Source organism: Dendropsophus ebraccatus, chromosome 4 (genome assembly GCF_027789765.1).
Source record: "Dendropsophus ebraccatus isolate aDenEbr1 chromosome 4, aDenEbr1.pat, whole genome shotgun sequence".
Lineage (NCBI taxonomy): Eukaryota > Metazoa > Chordata > Amphibia > Anura > Hylidae > Dendropsophus > Dendropsophus ebraccatus.
The window spans coordinates 128849851-128870047 of record NC_091457.1 but is presented as its reverse complement, the minus strand read 5'-3'; the positions used below and the strand labels follow the sequence as shown (position 1 = coordinate 128870047).

The 20197-nt window shown below is 41.4% G+C and overlaps 1 protein-coding gene across 3 annotated transcripts in view; it reads right to left on the bottom strand.

Annotated features, from left to right (window-relative positions):
- TASOR (transcription activation suppressor) overlaps window positions 1–15025 on the bottom strand; it is a 58567-nt gene extending 43542 nt beyond the window's left edge. For 2 of the 3 annotated variants that reach the window (XM_069967004.1, XM_069967005.1), the window contains exons 1-4: window positions 14503–15024; window positions 11930–12072; window positions 11583–11675; window positions 1341–1413 (exon numbers count right to left, since the gene is read on the bottom strand). In XM_069967004.1, the coding sequence (XP_069823105.1) occupies window positions 1341–1413; window positions 11583–11675; window positions 11930–12072; window positions 14503–14818 (625 nt within the window). In that variant the 5' untranslated portion in view covers window positions 14819–15024. Of the gene's footprint in view, window positions 1–1340; window positions 1414–11582; window positions 11676–11929; window positions 12073–14502 lie in introns of all 3 variants that reach the window. The other variant, XM_069967006.1, reaches the window with a different exon arrangement.
- Window positions 15026–20197: the final 5172 nt, after the last annotated feature.

Here is a 20197-nt window from a genome sequence, read left to right as displayed (position 1 = left end):
CGTAGTGATCCGTGAAGCACGGAGCACTACGGATGCACATTCATAGTGCGGCCCAAGGGCCACTGCACTATGGGTGTGCGAATAAGGCCTTTATCCTCAGTAACATGTGAGGTCCCAGAAATCTGAGTGCAGCCAACTTTCTTTCACAATTGAGGAGCGATGCAGTCACTTATAGTGATCCATCATCTAGTGCAAAGTGACTGCCCCTCAACAGGTACCTGTCATTTAGACCTTTATATGACACAATCGCCAATGACTGCAGCATTAAAATAATTAAATGACCAACAATAGCGTGATCACTGATGTCTGTCAATTAGTGGTGTGTGCCTTCATGCCTCCCAATGTAAGGGGTTAACCCCTTAAAAGTGATATTGTCCCACCCCCCCTTGTGGTTCTGCGTTTGCACCGTTTATCATGCAGTATGGAATGTGATTAAAAAGTTGAGGCAATTGCACTTGCAACGATACCAAATATGTTTAAGGCAGTTCGGGGAGGCCTAGCAGAGACCTCAGGCTGCATGGACAACAGATCAGCTCCCTGCGATATCATCGCATGTGTCTCTGACATGTCAAAAGTTGTTTTTTTTTATGGTTACTGGTATATTTTTTCTTTCAAGTGATTAGCAATTTAAATGTAAAGTAAAATGTAATTTTTTTTCTGGCACCAGTTGATTTGAACAGATTTTTTTTCCGTGAATAACCTCTTTAAAGCTTTCCACAGAAAATATGTACTCGGAGAAAGCAAAAAAGAAAAAAAAATGCTTGTATTATCAGTGCCAAGTAGCTGCTAACCTCTTCCTTTCTGTAACGAGACACCTTTTTAAAGCCACATCAAACAAGCAACTATATAACATTTTGAATACAATGTTTTTTGACTCTTCAGAAATGTATTGCAGTGTGCAAGGAGACATAAAATACATGCCAAGCAGACATATATATTTAAAGACGTATGTTCGCACTGAGCAAATGTGGCGGAATTCAATTCTTTAAGAGAAGGTGTGCAAGGCCTCCCACAGAGATGCCATTTGACACTGAGGCAGGTGGGATTCCTCCACATTTTCTCAGTGAACATACCCTTAGGGACCTTTTACACAGCAACAAGCGTTGCTTGAAACGCTCGTTCAGCCGATAATCAGTCTGTGTAAAAGTGTCAGCGATGTGCCAAGGAGAAGGAAAAAGCTTGCTCCTTGGCTGGTTGCATGTTTTCAGAAGCCCTGTAAATCATATCTTCCTCTGTAAACAGGAGATGTGCGATGGGCCATGTAAAAGGACCCTAAATCATTGTCTTCTGGTTCATCTAAAAGTATTCCTGAAATCAAACAAAATTCAAGAAACACTTACCCATTGAGGGCTTGCCAAGTGTGGTTAGTTTGGAGCTTCCCACATGTAACCCTTTCTCACTTATGCTGTGCACCTAGAATTAAAGGCATGACTGTCAAAAATATATCATATGGTATTTGTCACAAAAGGGGGGACAGACTGTGGGTACAGAGTCACTTTAAAGGGGTAGTGCGGCGTTTAACATTTATTCACTAACACACATTACAAAGTTATACAACTTTGTAAAGTGAATGGCCCCCTTCCCCGTGTCCCCCCACCCCAGAAGTGTGGTGCATTATACTCACTGACCCTGGCCGCCAGCTTGGGTCGACGACGTAATCTACGGGAGGCTGGCCAGACCGCTACAGCCGCCACCTCCCCCCCCTGCTGCGTCATTGGCTGAGTACAGTTATGCTCAGCCAATCAGGGCTGTGCAGCTAATGACGTGGTAGAAGTGGGGGGGGGGGATGAAGGACGGCTAGAGCGGTCCGGCCAGCCTCCCGAAAATGATGTCCTCGACCCAAGACTGTTGTCCTGTTTTGGTGCCTCATCTCCCTCTCTCCATAGGAAAACCATGAAGACAGGGGGGAGAGCTTCAAACTGCTTTTTCATTACAAAAATTAATTTTTCGGCTAATAAACCCAATTACAAAGTTTATTAAAATCGCCTGTACTATTGATTTCTGCAAAAAAGTTTTTTTAACGACGGTGACACTTTAAATTAGCATATGCTTAATAGACAGCCATCCTGCTAGAATGAGGTGACTTCTTTACTGTGAATTTAAACCTTTATTGGTGGACAAACAGTGGATTAAGAAGAAGATACCATAATTGTCAATATTGTAACTGTCAGGCAGCTTCCTGCTGCATGTGTGTGCCAGACTGTGGAGCTCAGGAAATGTTACCTTCAATAAAGCAAAGTTTTATCACCCGTCTACATCGCTGCACTTTTACAGAACATGCTTGCTTGCCCTCAGTGTTCCCAGTTTCTGTGGTAGGAAATCTCATGTCTTAAAGAAGCCAAGGATTTGTATCTTAAAGGAGTACTCTCGCGAAAAAGTTTTTTGCAAATCAACTGGTACCAGAAAGTTATAAATTTGCAAATTACTTCTATTTAAAAATCTCAAGTCTTCCTGTACTCAGCTGCTATATGTCATACAGGAAGTGGAGTCATTTCAGTCTGAAATGGTTCCTTTTCTGCTGGAATTTGCTACTGTCACGGACAGAGCAAAGAGCACAATTTCAGACTGAAAAGAATACACCACTTACTGCAGCACATTCAGCAGCTGATATGGACCAGAAGATTGGAGATTTTTAAATAGAATGAATTTACAAATCTATACAACTTTCTTGTATATCAGTTGATTAAAAAAAAAAAAAAAAAAAAGTACCCCTTTAAGGTGGGTATATAGCCAAATGATTGTTTGGCTGACAATTATCTCCTGTCCTCTCCCCATTCTCATGAACATTCGGCACGGCTGAACGTTCCTATGCTCTCTGTATGTTTTTACACAATTTTTTTTGTATGCTTTTTACTGTAAAATTAAATTATCTTTATCCAAGTAAACCGATGACCACGTTTACAGAGCTTTTCTAATATATAAAAAAAAAAAAAAAAAAAATATGAGACCTACAGGGCTTTTTCTGATATATGTGACAAAAAAAGGTGTCATTTTTTTCCACCATGCTCTATGCTTTTTATTGTACCTTGCTTGCATATCACTTTTTATACCAATTTTTCTGGGTTTGATGTGACAAAAACAAACAATTTTGAACTTTGGCATTTTTTGTGCATACGCTGTTTACTGTGGAAGATCAGTAATGTGATAATTTAACCCCTTCGGGACCAGGCTAATTTTCCTTTTTTGCGTTTTCGTTTTTTCCTCCTTGTGCTTAAAAGGCCATAGCACTTGCATTTTTCAACCTACAGACCCACATGAGCCCTTATTTTTTGCGTCACTAATTGTACTTTGCAATGACAGGCTGAATTTTTGCATAAAGTATACTACGAAACCAGAAAAAAATGCAAAGTGTGGTGAAATTGAAAAAAAAAAAAACGCATTTCTTTTATTTGGGGGGAATGTGTTTTTACGCCATTCGCCCTGGGGTAAAACTGACTTGTTATGCATGTTCCTCAAGTCATTACGATTAAAACGATATACAACATTTATAACTTATATTGTATCTGATGGCCTGTATAAAATTCAAACCATTGTTAACAAATGTAAGTTCCTTAAAATTGCTCTATTCCCAGGCTTATAGCGCTTTTATACTTTGGTCTATGGGGCTGTATGAGGTGTCATTTTTTGCGCCATGATGTTTACTTTCTATCGATACCTTCATTGCGCATATACGACTTTTTGATCGCTTTTTATTACATTTTTTCTGGATTTGATGCGAGCAAAAATGCAATTTTGCACTTTGGGATTTTTTTGCGCTGACGCCGTTTACCGTGCGAGATCAGGAATGTGATTAATTAATAGTTCAGGCGATTACGCACGCGGCGATAGCAAACATGTTTATTTATTTATTTGTTTACTTTTATTTATAACCTGGGAAAAGGGGGGGTGATTCAGACTTTTATTGGGGAAGGGGGCTTTTTACTAATAACTTTTTTTTTTTTTTTTTTACACATATACTAGAAGCCCCCCTAGGGGACTTCTAGTATATACACTTTGATCTCTCATTGAGATCTTTGCTGTATAGATATACAGCAAAGATCAATGAGATCGGCACTCGTTTGCTTTTGGCTGCTGCAGCCGAATACAAACGAGTGTCGAGACGGGGACGGCGCCATCTTGGACGAGTCCCCAGCCGGCATCAGACAGGGAGATCGCTCCTCCGGGACAACGTCCCGGAGGAGCGATCTCCCCCACTAGACCCCAGGGAAGTGCTGCAGCCGGTAATCGGATGCAGCTGTCATGTTTGACAGCTGCATCTGATTACTGTATTAGCGGGCACGGCGATCGGACCGTGCCCGCTAATACTGGCGGTCCCGGGCTACAAGCGGCACCCGGGACCGCCGTGGTTCAGAGCGGGGTCGCCGCGCGGCCCCGCTCTGAACGCCCGTCCTCGTGCGGGAAAGGGTTAAAGGTTACTGTCGTCAAAAATTTTTAAAATCTAAATTAACAGTAGATTTGATATAAAACAAGTTTGCAATATACATTCATTATTATTATTATTATTATTATTTTTTTTTTAGTTATCATGGAAAACAAGTCACTTCCTGTTTTCTAATTGTTTTTTTCCTGTTAAGCCCTGTCTATCCCAGGCCATCTGAGTGCTTACAGAAAATGGTCATGTGATTGATGGACACATTGAGCCGTGAATCTGTACTGGCAAGAATTTATGTGTTTAGTCTGTTTTCTACAACCAGCACAAGTGTAAAAATCTGCATTCCGGAGACTGGACATCGATTTGTGGTAAGTTTAGCTTTGTTTTACAGCATAAAAAAAAAAAAAAAAAAATGAAAGTACCATATTTTCCGGCGTATAAGACAACTTTTTAACCCCGAAAAATTAATGTTGGGGGTTAATGTTGGGGGTCGTCTTATTCACTGGGTATGGTTGCCCCATACGGGGGGGGGGGGGGGGCTCAAAAATGGCCCCATTCCCACAATATGGGGCGACCACTATAAAAAAAAAAAACATTTAACTCACCTAGGGCCCGTTCCCGGCAGTGTGACGTACACTACCTGCGCCGGAGATCGACGAACCTCTCCCTAGCAGCCGAGCATGTCATCGGAGAGGCTCGGAGACGCTCGGCTGCCGGGAGAGCTTTGGGAGAATGAGAGGCTTCGTCAACTTCTGGCGCCTCTCTCATTCTCCCAAAGCTCTCCCCGCAGCTGAGTGTCTCAGAGTCTCTCAAATTGAGACGCTAGGCTGCTAGGGAGAGGTTCAGCGATCTCAGTCTCCAGCGCAGGTAGTGTACGTCACACTGTGTTTAAGGAAGTCAGTGACAGGATAAGATCCTCAATCATGTTTTGGGGTCCCGATCACTGACAGGCAGGGGTAAAACATTTACCTCTGTCCTGTCGGATGGGCGATATGTGCATAGAGTATGCCCTCTGGAGCCGGTCCCGTGACGGAGATATCCTGTGTAGAAGCCGGTGCGCGCGCTGTGGAGATAGGTCCGGCGTCCATAGAGAATGAATGGAGCCGCGCACGCACTGCAGAGATGAGTCCAGCTCCATTCATTCTCTATGGACGCCGGACCTATCTCCACAGTGCGCGTGCCGACTTCTGACCAGGATATCTCCTCCCTGGGACCGGCTCTGGGAGCAGGACTCGGTGAGATGAGGTCAGTATAAGGGGATCTAGCTGGGGGTTGGTAGCCTGTCCCCCTGGCACGGGGGTGACAGGTCCTCTTTAAAGTGACTGTACCACCAGCCCCAGGCTGAAGCACTGGAGGCGGGCCGACCCACCCTTAGTGGGAAGAAACCCCAGCCCCTCCATGATGTGACTCCATTAGAATCAATGGAACCCTATCATAGAGGGCCTAGGGTTTCCTCCCACTAAGGGTGGGTCGGCGCACCTTCAGTGCTTCAGCCTGGGCCTGGTGGTACAGTCACTTTAAATATACTTTAAAAACCCTTATTTAAAAAAAAAAAAAAAAAAAAAAAACACACAATAAAAAGGATTAAATTATAAAAAATAAAAAGCGGTGACAATTTTTCTTTTACAATAGTATGATACCAATAAAATGGTAATGCCAGATAATGGCACAAAAAATGATGCCTCAGACAGCCCTGTAGGTGGAAAAATAAAAGCGATATGGCTCTTAGAAGGCAAGGCAAGCTTCATTGTGACTTGGACATCCGTGCATCGATGACCTTTGGCCATGAAGGGGTTAATATGGGAACTTTTTTTAACCCTTAAAGGACCAGGCCAATTTCAATTTTTGCGTTTTAGTTTTTTCCTCCTTGTGCGTAAAAGGCCATAGCACTTGTAATTTTTCACCTAGAAACCCACATGAGCCCTTATTTATTGCGCCACTAATTGTACTTTGCAATGACAGGCTGAATTTTTTTATAAAGTACACTGCAAAAGCAGGAAAAAAATTCAGTGTGGTGAAATTGAAAAAAACTTTTATTTTATTTGATGGCTTGTAAAAAATTCAAACTATTGTTAACAAAAATATGTTCCTTAAAATCGCTCCATTCCCAGGCTTATAGCGCTTTTATCCTTTTGTCTATGGGGCTGTGTTAGGTGTCATTTTTGCGCCATGATGTGTTCTTTCTATCGGTACTTTGGTTGCGCATATGCCTCTTTTTGATCCTTTTTATTACAATTTTTCCGGATTTGATGCAACCAAAAATGCGCAATTTTGCACTTCGGGATTTTTTTTGCGCTTGCGCCATTTATCGTGCGAGATCAGGAATGTGATTAATAGTTCGGGCGATTATGCACACGGCGATGCAAAACATATTTATTTATTTATAACATGGGGAAGGGGGGGGTGATTCAAACTTTTATTAGGTGAGGGATTTTCTTTTATTAACACTTTTTTCACACGGGGGCTTCTAGTATAAGTACACTGATCTCTCATTGAGATCTATGCTGTATAGTTATACAGCATAGAGTAATGAGATAGGCACTGCTGCAGCCAGAAGCAATCTAGTGCCGAGCCGGGATCAGCGCCATTACGGCGCAGACCCAGTCCTGAGCCGGACATGTGGATCGCTCCTCCAGGACAACGTCCCAGAGGAGCGATCCACCCCACTAGACACCACGGAAGGGCTGCATAAGGTAATCGGATGCAGCTATCAACTTTGACAGCTGCATCCGATTACTTAATTAGCGGGCATGGCGATCGGACCATGGTCGCTAATAGCCGCGGTCCCAGGCTACATGCGGCACCCAGGACCGCGGCCCCGCTCATAACACCCGTAGGCGGCCCTGGACGTACAGGTACGCCCAGGGTCTTCTAGGGGTTAATTAAAAAGTTTTTCCTCCCCCCCATTAGTTTACAGCCCCCTAAGGGACTCCCATGAGCAATGCATTCATAAGGGATTAATACAGTCCATATGTACTGCATTGATCCATGTATTTAGTGCTTAATTAATGAAGCCCCTGGACTAGAGTCATTACATTGCTGAGGCCAACCTTGGTAAGAAGAACAGGTCAGACGATCTGTCACTATACCACCACTGATGCTTGTTTTATGTGGGGCATACAATGCATTTTTATAATTGGGGGGTAATGTTATTTTAATGTACACTAGTGTATATTAACCAGTGATTTGTTGATCACTGATACAATACACTACACTACTACTGTAGTGCAGTGCATTGCCTATGTCAGCACTGAGCTGACAGGCAATCTATACAGCCATGCATCTGGCATACACATGGCCATCCAGGGTGCCTTCAAGAGGCCGCCCAGATAACCATAGACACAATCAAAAGCCCAGATCTCGCCAAGTATACCAGTTCATGCCACCAGAACCCGTTGCATGCCGCTGTCATGATTTAAGAGCGACATTTAGCAGGTCAAACTGCCCAGAGCAAAGGATTAGCAGTTACAAGGTAGTTCCGGGTAGTTACGTACTGACAGCGGATGTTCTGCGATGCTAGAGCTTGTGCACAGCAGAGCCTTCCAATAAAGCCCACCAGTGACCACCGTGAAAAGGCACATTAGCAGTCACTAATGGGTTAAGGTTATGTCTGCACATTGTGTACTAATACCTACACAACTGTAGCAGCAATCTTTGTGTGGGTTGGAGGTGGAGTGACAAATTCGATTCAAAGCGATACAGAAGGTTTGTACATATAAACCTGCTGGTATGTACCTGACTTTTACACACCGATTCCAAGTATAACCTTTGCTGCCTGATCCGTTCCGGTCTTTTTTGTATTTTTTTTTTTTTTTTTTTTGCAAAGTCAAAATATGTAAATTAGTAGTTTACTGCACTGGTCCACCCGCCTGCCACCCTCTTCTGCTTGTAAGAGGCTGACAGCAGGCCGAGGTATCAGATTAACATATTTGGATTTTGCTAAATAATACAAAAATGCCGCAGGCAGCAAAGATTATCTTTGGAATCGGCATGAAAAGGCCTACAGGTATATGGTTTGATTTGTAAGCTTTAGAAATAATAATAATAATAAACTCTTGCTTGCTTGTTCTCTTAAACATTGTAGTAACTTCAGTACTTGAGGTTTCAGACAGGAATCTGGCAGGTACTTTAGGAGTTTCAATACCAGAAGTTGAGTGGAGCCCACGTAAAAAGTAACAGTTCTGGCGAACCTGATATGAATTACTATATCTGCTAATACAAGTTTATTTCCTTTCATTAGAGATTAGTGAACATAGAGTATGTTCAGGTTCATACCGGTGGCTGGAGTTGGATGCAAGCCTAGAACTTCACTCATGTCTCCCTTTCATCAAAAATGCATGTATTACAAAACTTCCTACAGTAAACTTTTCATAAGCGTGCAGTCCAACCAGAAAAGTTTGTCCAGAGTCACACACAGTAAAAAATGAGGTTTGTATGACCATGTTGTTCCAGCATCACAGTGGGGAATGTAAGCCGTAAATATTAAAGCCAGATGCTGAATCTTTGTGTACATTTCAGGGGCATCCATCTTGCTGTTGCAATTTTTTTTTTTTTAAATCATGTCATGATATGTTTTGAAGTAAGCCTCATTGACACAAGCTGTGTTATTGAGATGAATGGGAAACATCACTTGACGTACTCTGTGACCTTTGAAGAGGTCACTTCACAGGAAGGGGAAGGCTGAGCTGTGAGTTTCATCTGTTGTCCTATCCACAAAAGATGTTAACTACTACAGCAGCCTCCTCCTTAGGGCCAGTTTACACAGAGCAAAAGCTGCAGAATCCCACCTGCCTCAGAGTCTCTTTGGGAGGGCTCACATGCCTCAGCTTCCGTTGCTCTCTGCTCAAAGAATTGACTTGTCAATTCTTTTAGCAGAGAGCGACGAAAGTGGAGGCACACAAGCCCTTGCATTGACACACTGGGGGAGGCGCTGCTTTTGCCACACGTGAGCTGGTCCTTAGAAAAGGGTTGTTTTTATGAGATGCAAGTCATGGTAATACTGACATATTATCTGTATTCTGTTGGTCAGCATGATTAAAACGATGTACAATTTATATGGATTTAAAAAAAAAAAAATGTTTAAATAGTGTGCTTAAAAGTGCCCTGCTCTGTCCCTAATAACTTTCTTTTTTTAGTCTATGAAGCTGTATGAGGGCTTCTATAAGTCAACCAGTAAGAGCGGCTAATGTTTTTCTATTATGACAAAGAGCTGATCAGGTTTGAAAGATTTTGGCTTTCCGCAACAAATACACTTTACATTGTAAAAGGATGTTTACGTTATGGCCTACCTCACTTATAGGCTATTTTATCACATTCATTTTTTTATAATATATATATATACATATACATACACATACACTTATGCATAAAAAAAGAAATAAGGACTTATATTATGTATGCTGTGTTTGGTACTAATTAAAGCCAGATGATAATTGACATTCTTTTATTTGTTGATTTTTTGGCTGTACATTTTTTCATCCCAATCTCTATATATTATTGGGCCAGTTGCCTGAAGTGCTAACATCAAGATATTGTAGCCTTGTAAAAAAAAACGAATCAAGAATAGACTTTCCGTCTATGGGAAATTTTTCGGGCGGGGGATGAGCTGTATTAGTTGTCACATGAAGCGATGCACAGCTGGCGGCTGATGAGGATTTTTAAACTTGTTGAAAGACAATGATCAGCCGACTAGCGAACAATTACACATTCCTCAGTTAATCGATGTCTTAACTATTACTTGAGGTGAAATCTGCCCTTTTAGTTTACTCTGCTTTAGTGCACATGAGATTGTATAGACTGGCCTATCAGTATTCATTATTGGGCTAGTGCAGAGCAGAGTGACAATTGACATCACATCCTGCTTTTGGTCTCTGTTTGCTGTTAATAAAGACCAAATGGCCTTGAAGACAGCCTCAACTGCAGTTTTCCGGTAAGACACCTAGTGGACGAATTTATAGCACAGCATTTCACACAAAAAACAAAAAGGGGGGGGAAATGAAGTAAGCTGCACAAGATGTAGTGTATGACCTTCCCTGCTGATTCAACATTTAACACCGACTGTGCCAATTTAATGATGTGAAGAGTCTTGGTATCAGAAATAGCCTATTGAGTGGATTAATTGTTCATGTGGAAATGCCAACATTTAAATGGGTAATTATTTTGATGGCCCCTTTAAGTTTCAAAACTGCTAGACCAAAAGAAACTTAATATTTAATGTTCCTTTTATATCGAAATGTTGGTAATAAAAATGTCTGACTGTATATTACCCACATGGTAATCTTAATTTAAAAAAAAAACAAAAAACAAGTAATACAGCGATTTTCATGTCCGCAGTTTGTTAAATGCAAAAAGAGCAACTAAAAAGTATCTTGAAAAAGAAAAGGAAACTGTATTCCATGTGAGAATAACTGAATTAGTAAAAAGGTATTCATGTCAGATGTAAAAACTGCATGCTTTGAAAGCCTTTACACAAAATGCATGCAGAAAGTAATTCACGGTGGAGGCCCCAAAATAAATTACATTAAAAAAAATAAAAAGACAAAATCCCACAAATGTATAGACATTTTTCCAATGTTCACTTATTTTATAGCAGCCTGACCCCAAACACAAAAAAACATGTATTCGAAAGGGGTTCCTTGCAACGTGTTACGAAGACCCCATGACAAAATCATAAAATGTCCTCCTGGTCAGATGCCCAGAGATCAGCTGTAATCAGTAGGTGAATCTGGTAATAGATGTTTCCCAGCAGAACCTGGCACGGGGAAAATTAAACATTACACAATGCCCATTCAAGGGTTATCTGTGTAACAAAGAACCGATCCTTTAGAGCATCAGATTCTCCTTGTAACTTTTTCCACTCTGGCCAGGAGAGAACAATCCTAAAAAATGGACCAGCACACCCCTAAGTGGATTATTGAAGAGGGGGGGGGGGGGGGGGGAAAGATTTCCCTAACTAGGAAACCCCTTTCACATGACAAGGAGGAAGGGAAAAAAATTCCCCAAAATCCAACATCTAGCCCAAGTCAAAGGCTCAGAGATAACATCCATTTAGGAAGAATCAGAACGTCTGAAACAGAAATGGGTAATGAAGAATTTTAAAGGACTAATAATTAAGCGTAGAGAAGACTCCATACCAAAAGTTTCCTTAGAATGTGCGTTGCTATAATAGGGGACATCAGGGACCAAATTAGCAAACGCACTGCATTCTTACCTGATCTTCATCAACCAAAAGAAAAGCATAAGATTCGACAAGTTCTTTTTCCGATCGACCCTCAAATTTCAATTGTCTTCTCTTTTCAGTGAACTAAGAAAAAAAAAAAGAAAAAAGTATGGAAATGGGAAAGGATTGAAAAATCCAAACTTTCTTCCTCCTAAATAGTATATTAAGCACACAAAACTAAGTGAACAATTAAAATGTGCCAACTAAGTTGTGTGCGCAACTTAAAAAGCGCCAACATTTGAGTTTAAATGTTCTAGAGAAGATTAAAATGTGCCTGCACCAGAAATCTACAGAGCACAGGGGGATCAACCTGCAGGACAACCAATGTTCTCACTGACCTCTTTTTCCAAGAATTCATTATGAACCATTCGAGCAGATTGGTAAGTGAAATGTATCTTAGAATTTGAATCCAAGTATGATGAATGTAGAATTTTCAATATCTCTTCAAAATCCCGCGAGTCAGAACTAATTGACTGAAGAGCTAAAAGATGAACAAAATAAAAATAAAAAGTTACTTCCAAGATGTAGTGTAACTTTTTAAAATGGTTATTGTAAATGCAAAAAAAACAAGAAGCACGTACAAAACTGGTGCAAATATTTTATTAAGCTTTACTTTCACATAAAATGTCCCATCTTGAGAATAATGTAACAAAACATGACAAGAATAGGAAAAGTAAATGAAATTTTTTTTTTAAGCCACTGCATATAACAAATCATGGTAACCAATGAGACACCATGTTCTTGACAGTCTTGTCCAACTGCTGGACTTTTACAGTATTACATGCAAGAATCGCTATATGTATAGTAGACTGCCATGTGAGAATCAGCCATTTATACAGTAAAGAAACTTGGGTGTAAGTTACAAAGGTTTGCTAGTTATAAGCGATCATGAGAAATTTTAATTTGTTTGTATACCTCAAAATACTGAGAAACTTGTGTGTTTTGGCACCTTCTCCACAATCTGCTGTGTGAACATGCCCTCAGGTTATGTGACTCGTCAGATGGCTTAATTGAACATTATGCTATCAATAATGCATTTATTACCAAGAAGCCAACATCTGAACTTAAACACTGGAGAGGATTGGGGGGGGGGAATCCATGCTTTCACAATTTTTTTTTTTTTTTTTACAAAACCTATGTGTCAGTAGGCTTAGATCAGACTTCAAATATGGCCATAAATACTCAACTAACACTCAGAAGGTCTGACACAAAATATATATATTTTTATATTACATTACAGGACATGCATATGAACGACTATGGAAACTGGGCGACACCAACTAACACTGTTTATATAACTACATAACTGGGTATGGGTCAGGGAAATAAGTGCTGGACTGAAAGTATTTTTTTTCTCTTCACACAGTGTTCTAATGTAAGCCTATACCAATCACTAATCTCACGAACAGTACGTAATTTACATTTCAGTTACCAACTCCTCATAGGAGGAACTAATTTTTCTCTTAACTTCTTAAAAAAAACCTTTAAAACTTGAGCTATACTGTACAAAACACTAAAAAATAAAATTATTGATAAAAACAGTCGCGTTACAGTAATATGTAAAGCACGCTGGCTAATGGAAGGCAACGTTTAACAGGAAGCTCATGTATCCCCGTGGAAGCTCAGAATTCTCAAAGGTTCTTTATGAACATATTAAGTTACACCATTATGTGCAGGTTTTTTTAATTCACCATCAATGACACAAGATGTTACTATACGAGGACACTTTAATTGCTCAAAATTAGAAGAAAAAAAAAAGGTTCTGTTGGGACATAACCACAAGAAAATAATTATAGCCTAAAAAGGCTAATAACCACAAAGGAAACCCTAGGGTCATATTCATGATCTAAGGTGTGAACTAATAAGATTCCCTGAACCATGGTTTTCCATTAAAAAAAAAAAAGGATGTACGGAGTGACATTAGGGTCTAGGGGTAGATGAACAGAAATAATTTAAAGCCTTTTTCTAATTAAAAAAGGAAATTTAAGATTTTAACAGTCATTGTAACAAATTATATTTTGGATTTTTCAGAACTATTGTTATTTTCCAACTGTATAATAATCCAGAACCTACCCAACTCCATTAAAGCCAAGAAAGTGTATTTTACTTATTAGCAGCCCCTAAGATTAACCCCCATACTGCAAAGTTTTCTAGGGAAGAGAGTTATGTCATAAAATTAATCCTATACCCCTATATTAGATTTGGGCTTATGAATATCCCCAAATAGGAACAGATAAGTCTTTATACAAAGACATCTATACATTGCCACATTCATGTTAAACTTCAACCTGCATCCAGTAATTTCCCCCTTTAACTGCTCAATTATGGTACCAACCGCAAATCTCCAAGAAAAACATTTGAGAAAGGCACAAGGTGCCCTGACTGCAATGATGGGCCAGGAGGAAAGCAATCTGTTTAGGAGTCCTCTGTATACTGGAAGTGGATGTCCAGCTCAGGGGGGAGGGGCATACAAAACTTAGCCCAATGTAATGCTGTCCTCAGATCATATAGGAAATGCCCATAGCTGTGGCAGGTTCCATTTTACAACTCCAGAAAGCCTGCCCACCCTTACAGCAATGCAAAGCCTCAGTAATGTAATGATTAACAACAAGTTACATCACGACTCCCGACTCGGCATGGGCGGAGCTTAAGAACGCGCGGGCGGAATCATCCACCCCCCAGCAGCTCTTACTAAGCCAACTGCTTCACAGGTCATCTGGACTCACAAGCGCCCCCTAGCTCTCACTAAAAGCTTTTCTCTCAATCCCTCTCCGATGTAACATAAGCCTGTAAACACCGGGCCCTACGCCGAGATCTACAGGGGCCCCTAGGTCAGCGCCGAGGTGATATTCCATAGGCATGCAACATGACAGCAGTGCATTCTAGCTACACAGGAGGAGATGGCGACAACCTTTCTTTTCTCTGCTCTTCTTTGGTATCTGAAAGCGTTTCCTGGGGGGCTCCTCTGTGGGGGTGCCGAGCCCTCTGTTCTCCATGTTGGACGCTTCACTGTTCACACTGCTGTTCCTCCTCTTGCAGCCAATTCTTTCCGCTGCTGCAGCCGCCGCCTCCTCTTCAGCTTCGCCATTTTGGGAGCCGCCGAGTCTTGCTTCTTCACTCGCTGCCAGTCTCGCACTACCACCACCCACGTTGACGTCCATAGCCGCGGCGCTGTTCTTCTCCTCCATTGCTTCACTGTCTTCTTTCTCTGTGACGCCGTTGAACATTATACACAGACTTCGTCCGGTCTTCGTCCTGCTTCTTATCTCCCTAAGTATCTTCTAGACACGGGGCCGCTAGGAGAGCTCAGAGCGAAGACGCCGCATCCTCCTCAGCCTCCCCTCAGGACGCCATCTCAGCGCTCTCCCCGCGTGTCCCGAGCTCCGCTCTCCTCTCACTACCATCCCCTCCTCCCTCTGCCCGGCTACGTCATCGGGTGGGCGGGTATAGGGGAGAACAGACCAATGAATGAACGTAATGCCGCGGCGCTGACCAATGGGAGCCGAGAAGAAGGATTCCTGTCAGGAGGCGGACGCCATTTTAAGGCTTGTTGTTTCTTTCTGAGGCGAGCCGCGTAGTGAGGTAGTCTCGGTATTACCGAGTCGCGGCCGGCTGCGGTTCTTTCTATACTTTCATGTATTTCCGAGTAGCCCCTCGGCCGTGGCTTCCGTAAGTGCAGGATTTATTCTCATGACGCTAGTCTGTATTGGCGCAGGGTTATACATGTTGAATGAGGTAATGTTTGTTTTAAAAGAAGATTACATTTTAAAGGTTTTAAGAGTTTTTTTTTGTTCTATTGCATATCAGGTTCTTGCCATTTTGAAGTGTTTATGAGCAAACAAAAGAAGGTGCTGATTGGTGCATTTTTTGTGTGTAAAATGGCTGTGTTGTGTCTAATCAAATTTATGATTGGTATGGTTAAAGCTGTGTTCACACTGTGTTAGGGTACAAACACACACGGCTTATACGCTGCGTCTTTACATTTCGGTGTACTGTTGCTATATATATGTTGCGCTATATATATATATATATATATATATATATATATATATGTCAAACAAAAATGTAGTGTATGCGCAGCGGTGAGATTGGTGCTAGCTGGTAATGCTAGGGACAGTGAATTGCGTGGCCTTGCGGCACAATCACTGTATAGGTCAGGCTGCCATTAACGCCCATTGTTATCGGCCACATGTCTTTTGTTTACAAAGGAGCTGTGCTGTCCACAACCATAAATTTTACTCTGGATCAAATGATCCAATTGGCTGACAAGCTGGCTTTTTTTTCCTGCTCCTTGACTGATAATTGGCACTGTTACACGGCCGGATGAGCATTTCTAGGAATGCTTGATGCCCATAATCGACCTTGTATAAAAAGACCTTCAGGCTAGATTCACACTGCATTTTTGTTTCAATTTAAAGGAGTTTTTCAGTGCTACAAAAACATGGTCACTTTCTTCCAGAGACAGCATGACTCTTTTTCTCCAGTTCAGGTATGGTTTGCAATTAAGCTCCATTCACTTCAATGGAATAGAGTTATGCTGCCTTTACAACGATTTATCATGCGAATTTGCGCAATAACGATCGAATTCGAACAATAATTGTACGTGTAAACGCGGCGAACGATCAAACGACGAACGAGAAATCGTTCATTTTGATCTTTCAACATGTTATCAAATCGTTGTTCGCAAAAAAAAAAAAACCGCTGATCGTTCCGTGTGAATAGTCGTGGCGCGATAGTCCGCCCGCCGCTCTGATTGCCCCCCACTCTGATTGGGCTGCGAGCGGGGGGCCGCGAACGCAAAACTATTTTTCCGTACGATATATCGTACCGTCTAAACGCTGATTGTTATGAGAAAAAATCGTTACTCCCGACATCGTTAATCGTACAATTGGGCCAATTATCGTTTCGTGTAAACGCAGCATTACAAAGCCTCACCCAAACTGGAGACAAGAGGGGCTGTCTTTGGAAGAAAGTGGCCATTTTTGTGTAGCTCTGGATAACCCCTTTAATATATGTTAAAGTGACTGTACCACCAGGCCCAGGCTGAAGCACTGGAGCCGGGCCGACCCACCCTTAGTGGGAAGAAACTCCAGCCCCTCCATGACGTGACTCCATTAGAATCAATGGAACCCTATGATAGAGGGGCAGGGGTTTCCTCCCACTAAGGGTGGGTCGGCCCGCCTCCAGTGCTTAAGCCTGGGCCTGGTGGTACAGTCACTTTAAAAAGGTGTGGGGTTTGGGGGTATAATGTAAAACTGCTACTGTTGCATACCATACTGCAGAAACTTGAATGGATCCTTTCTTTTACGTTAAAAATTAAATGTAGTGAAATCTGTAAAAAACAGGCTTAAGGCTAAAAGAAATTACATCTTTTTCCATTGAATTCAAAATATATTTTTAAGGCATGACATAATGTTTTTTTTTTTTTTTTCCCATATAGCTGTTGAATACATACATGTGGTAAATGCTACCTTCATTAACACTGGGGATGGGTTACCTCGGCCCTCCAGCTGTTGTAAAACTACAATTTCAATTCATGCGGGGCGGGGGAAAATGGTCCCTATCCTTAAATAAAGCCTATAAATCTGCTGGATCATACACTTCTGTATGTTGTGTTTATTTTTTTTTTTTGTTTGTTTTTTTTCTCTGTATTGCCAACAGATACCTGAAATGTGATTTGAGTCCAGCCTGCCTAAAGCAGATACTTTACACCTCAGAGTATACTCAACAGAAATACATGTGTGAACATAGCCTAAATCAGTATTGAACAATGAACGATGAGAAGAGGAGAACAATACAGTGAATGCTAAAGTGAGTTAAGTAAATGTAAAATAAATACAGGGTGAGTCTCAGAAAAACACTTTGTTTCAGAAACAAAAGAGGAAATGACTACCTGAATTCCCGCTATGTGAATACCCCAGCAGGTAATGTCTGAGAGGGGGGAGGTTCATTAAAGCTAACTGAAATATGGCTGCAATCTCTGATCAAGGGCAAGTTTTTCCAATAAGAAGGTGGCCATGTAGCATATCCAAGAAGACCACAATTGTCTCATATCAATTGCAGCAATCAGATTTGCAATATCTTTTATAGCAAGTGATACCAGTAAGTGAAGATGGAACTGACGAGAGAAAATAGGCTGGAGGTGATTCTGATGTTCAGAGAATGCAACTGTTATAGCTGCAGGTTTTAACAACTGATACTCATAAAGGCCACTGATTTCATACAGCACCGTTACATCCTTCATAGCCAAATTTTGAGAAAATTGGGATGGTGTTTGATAAGCCATGTAGTGGTCATCTGAAAGCCATTACTGGCTAAGAAACCTCAACAATGATATTGGCAGCTCTAAAGTATAGAGCTCGGGTGCACGGACATTATACACTGTTGATTTGTACAAAGCAGCATGCTGAGCTTTAGAATCCTGATGTCTGAATGCTCTGTGGAGAAGATGGGAGACAGCCAGAGAATCGCCTGTAAAACATGGATACAGTCTATGGCAGGTGATAGCCAGGTGATCCTTAGGCTGTCTCCACCTCCATGGAGCGCCCAGACATCGCAATTCAAAAGCAGAGCATGGTGCTTTGCGTAAATGTTAACCAAGCACGCTTCACTCATCTCCAGTTTCTATACCGAGGTCAAGAGTTTTGAAGTGAATGAAGAGAAGACATACACTACTGTAGTTTATCTGCATTGCTGTAGCTATAAAGTAGCTTAAGCAGCACATGTAACATGTTTTGAAGCTGCACCAGTATGAACACTGTTGCAGTGTCATAATATTCTGACTCAAATAGCTGCAATAAAACTTTTGCCTCAGCATTCTGACACGTGTCATTTTTCTCTGTGTATGTGTGTTGTTAAGATTATGGGGGAGATTTATCAAACTGGTGTAAAGTAGAATTGTCTTAGTTGCCCCTAGCAACCAATCAGAGTCCACCTTTCATTCCTCACAGATTCTTTGCAAAATGAAAGGTGGAATCTGATTGGTTGCTAGGGGCAACTAAGACAATTCTACTTTACACCAGTTTGATAAATCTCCCATATTGTGTTACACCTGTTTATTGGTAGGTTGGACAGATTGTAAGTAGTGTTGACAGACCTGCTAAACTGTTAAGTTCGACAATGTTTTCTGATCCTGAACGTTGGCATTTGCCTTATGACAGCTGGAGGAGTTAGATGCTGCCTTAGGGAGTCCTGGAAATCTGATCCCTAGGGCAGAATCCAGCTTCTACAGCCACAGAGTGTCAAAGGCTGAGAGGTTGGGATTGGAGAACATTTTCGAACCTGAACTGTTCGGCAAGTACGTGTGATACTAGTGGTAAGTAAGTGGTCCTTTTATGTGGACCAGAGGGAAAATTATGACAAATTTTGCTCCTCATTTAAAGGGGTTATGCAGAGTTAGAAAAACATGGTCACATTCCTCCAGAGATGGCCCGACTATTGTCTCCAGTTTGGGTGGGGTTGTGTAACTGTTCCATAGAAGTGAATGGAGCTTAATTACAAACCACACCTGAACTGGAGAGAAGAAAGATGTTGTCTGAAAGAAAGTGGCCATGTTTTTCTAATGCTGGATAACCCCTTTAATGAGGCTTCACGTGGCTCAAACATAATTGATGGATGGTTTGTGCATCCATTTAACTTCATTGTCATCTCCATATTGACATGTCCGGGTGAGGATGATAATTCAAATAGCCTCACAGAATGTGCGATCCACTGATGAATGAGCGTTTTCTTGTAGAAAAATCGTTGTACATTTGCTGCACATATTGTGTAAAAAAGAATAATTCTGCTAAAGGAGCTGCTTGATTCAGCAAGCCTTATGAAGGATGTAAAAGAGCGCCGATCACCTATGGCTCTTGCCAGAACTAAAGACTGGATAGAATTGTATTGCGTATTAAAATTTCTTTAGGTCATTGGTTCAGGGGTGATTGCGGCTTGCTTCAACTCACAGGAGGTGTGGTGTGATCCTCTCACTTACCTCTGCAGAATGCTATATGCACTGTTTTTATTGTCAGTCTGTCCTGTAACTGAGCCACTGTGGCTCGTAGTACATCAGTGTTGAAGTCTGGAAAAATTCAGATCTATTATTTCCATTACGCTCTTTTAGCAGATGAAAGTGGGGAAAAAAAGCAATAGCAGGTAATTATTAACCATGGATGGAAAATAATACTTATATGCACAACTGAACCTCTGCAATGATTTAGTGTATTGACAAGGTTTTGAAGCATTCTCAACAACTAGGTACTATCGCCTTCATCGTTGTGCTTGTAATGAATAAAAATAAAGCACGTATAGCAGTATACTTGAGAGACCTTAGCCAACATGGATGCAGTTCTAAGGCTGCCTGGAAAACAAGGATACAGTCTCGGGCTGCATCCAACTTCCTCAACCACCAGTAATCAAAGGCTGCACACTGGAGTTCGGACAAGCCAGAATATCTCTACTTATAACGAGGGTGTGATAGGTCTAATCTCAAAATACCACTTCAATTGGTTAACATACTTTGAAACCACTCACGTTACATAATGGGCTAATTGCCATCATAAGCACAAACTTATTCTAACAAAGCTGGTAACATATTTTTAGCAAGTCTTTTAATTTTGCAGGTG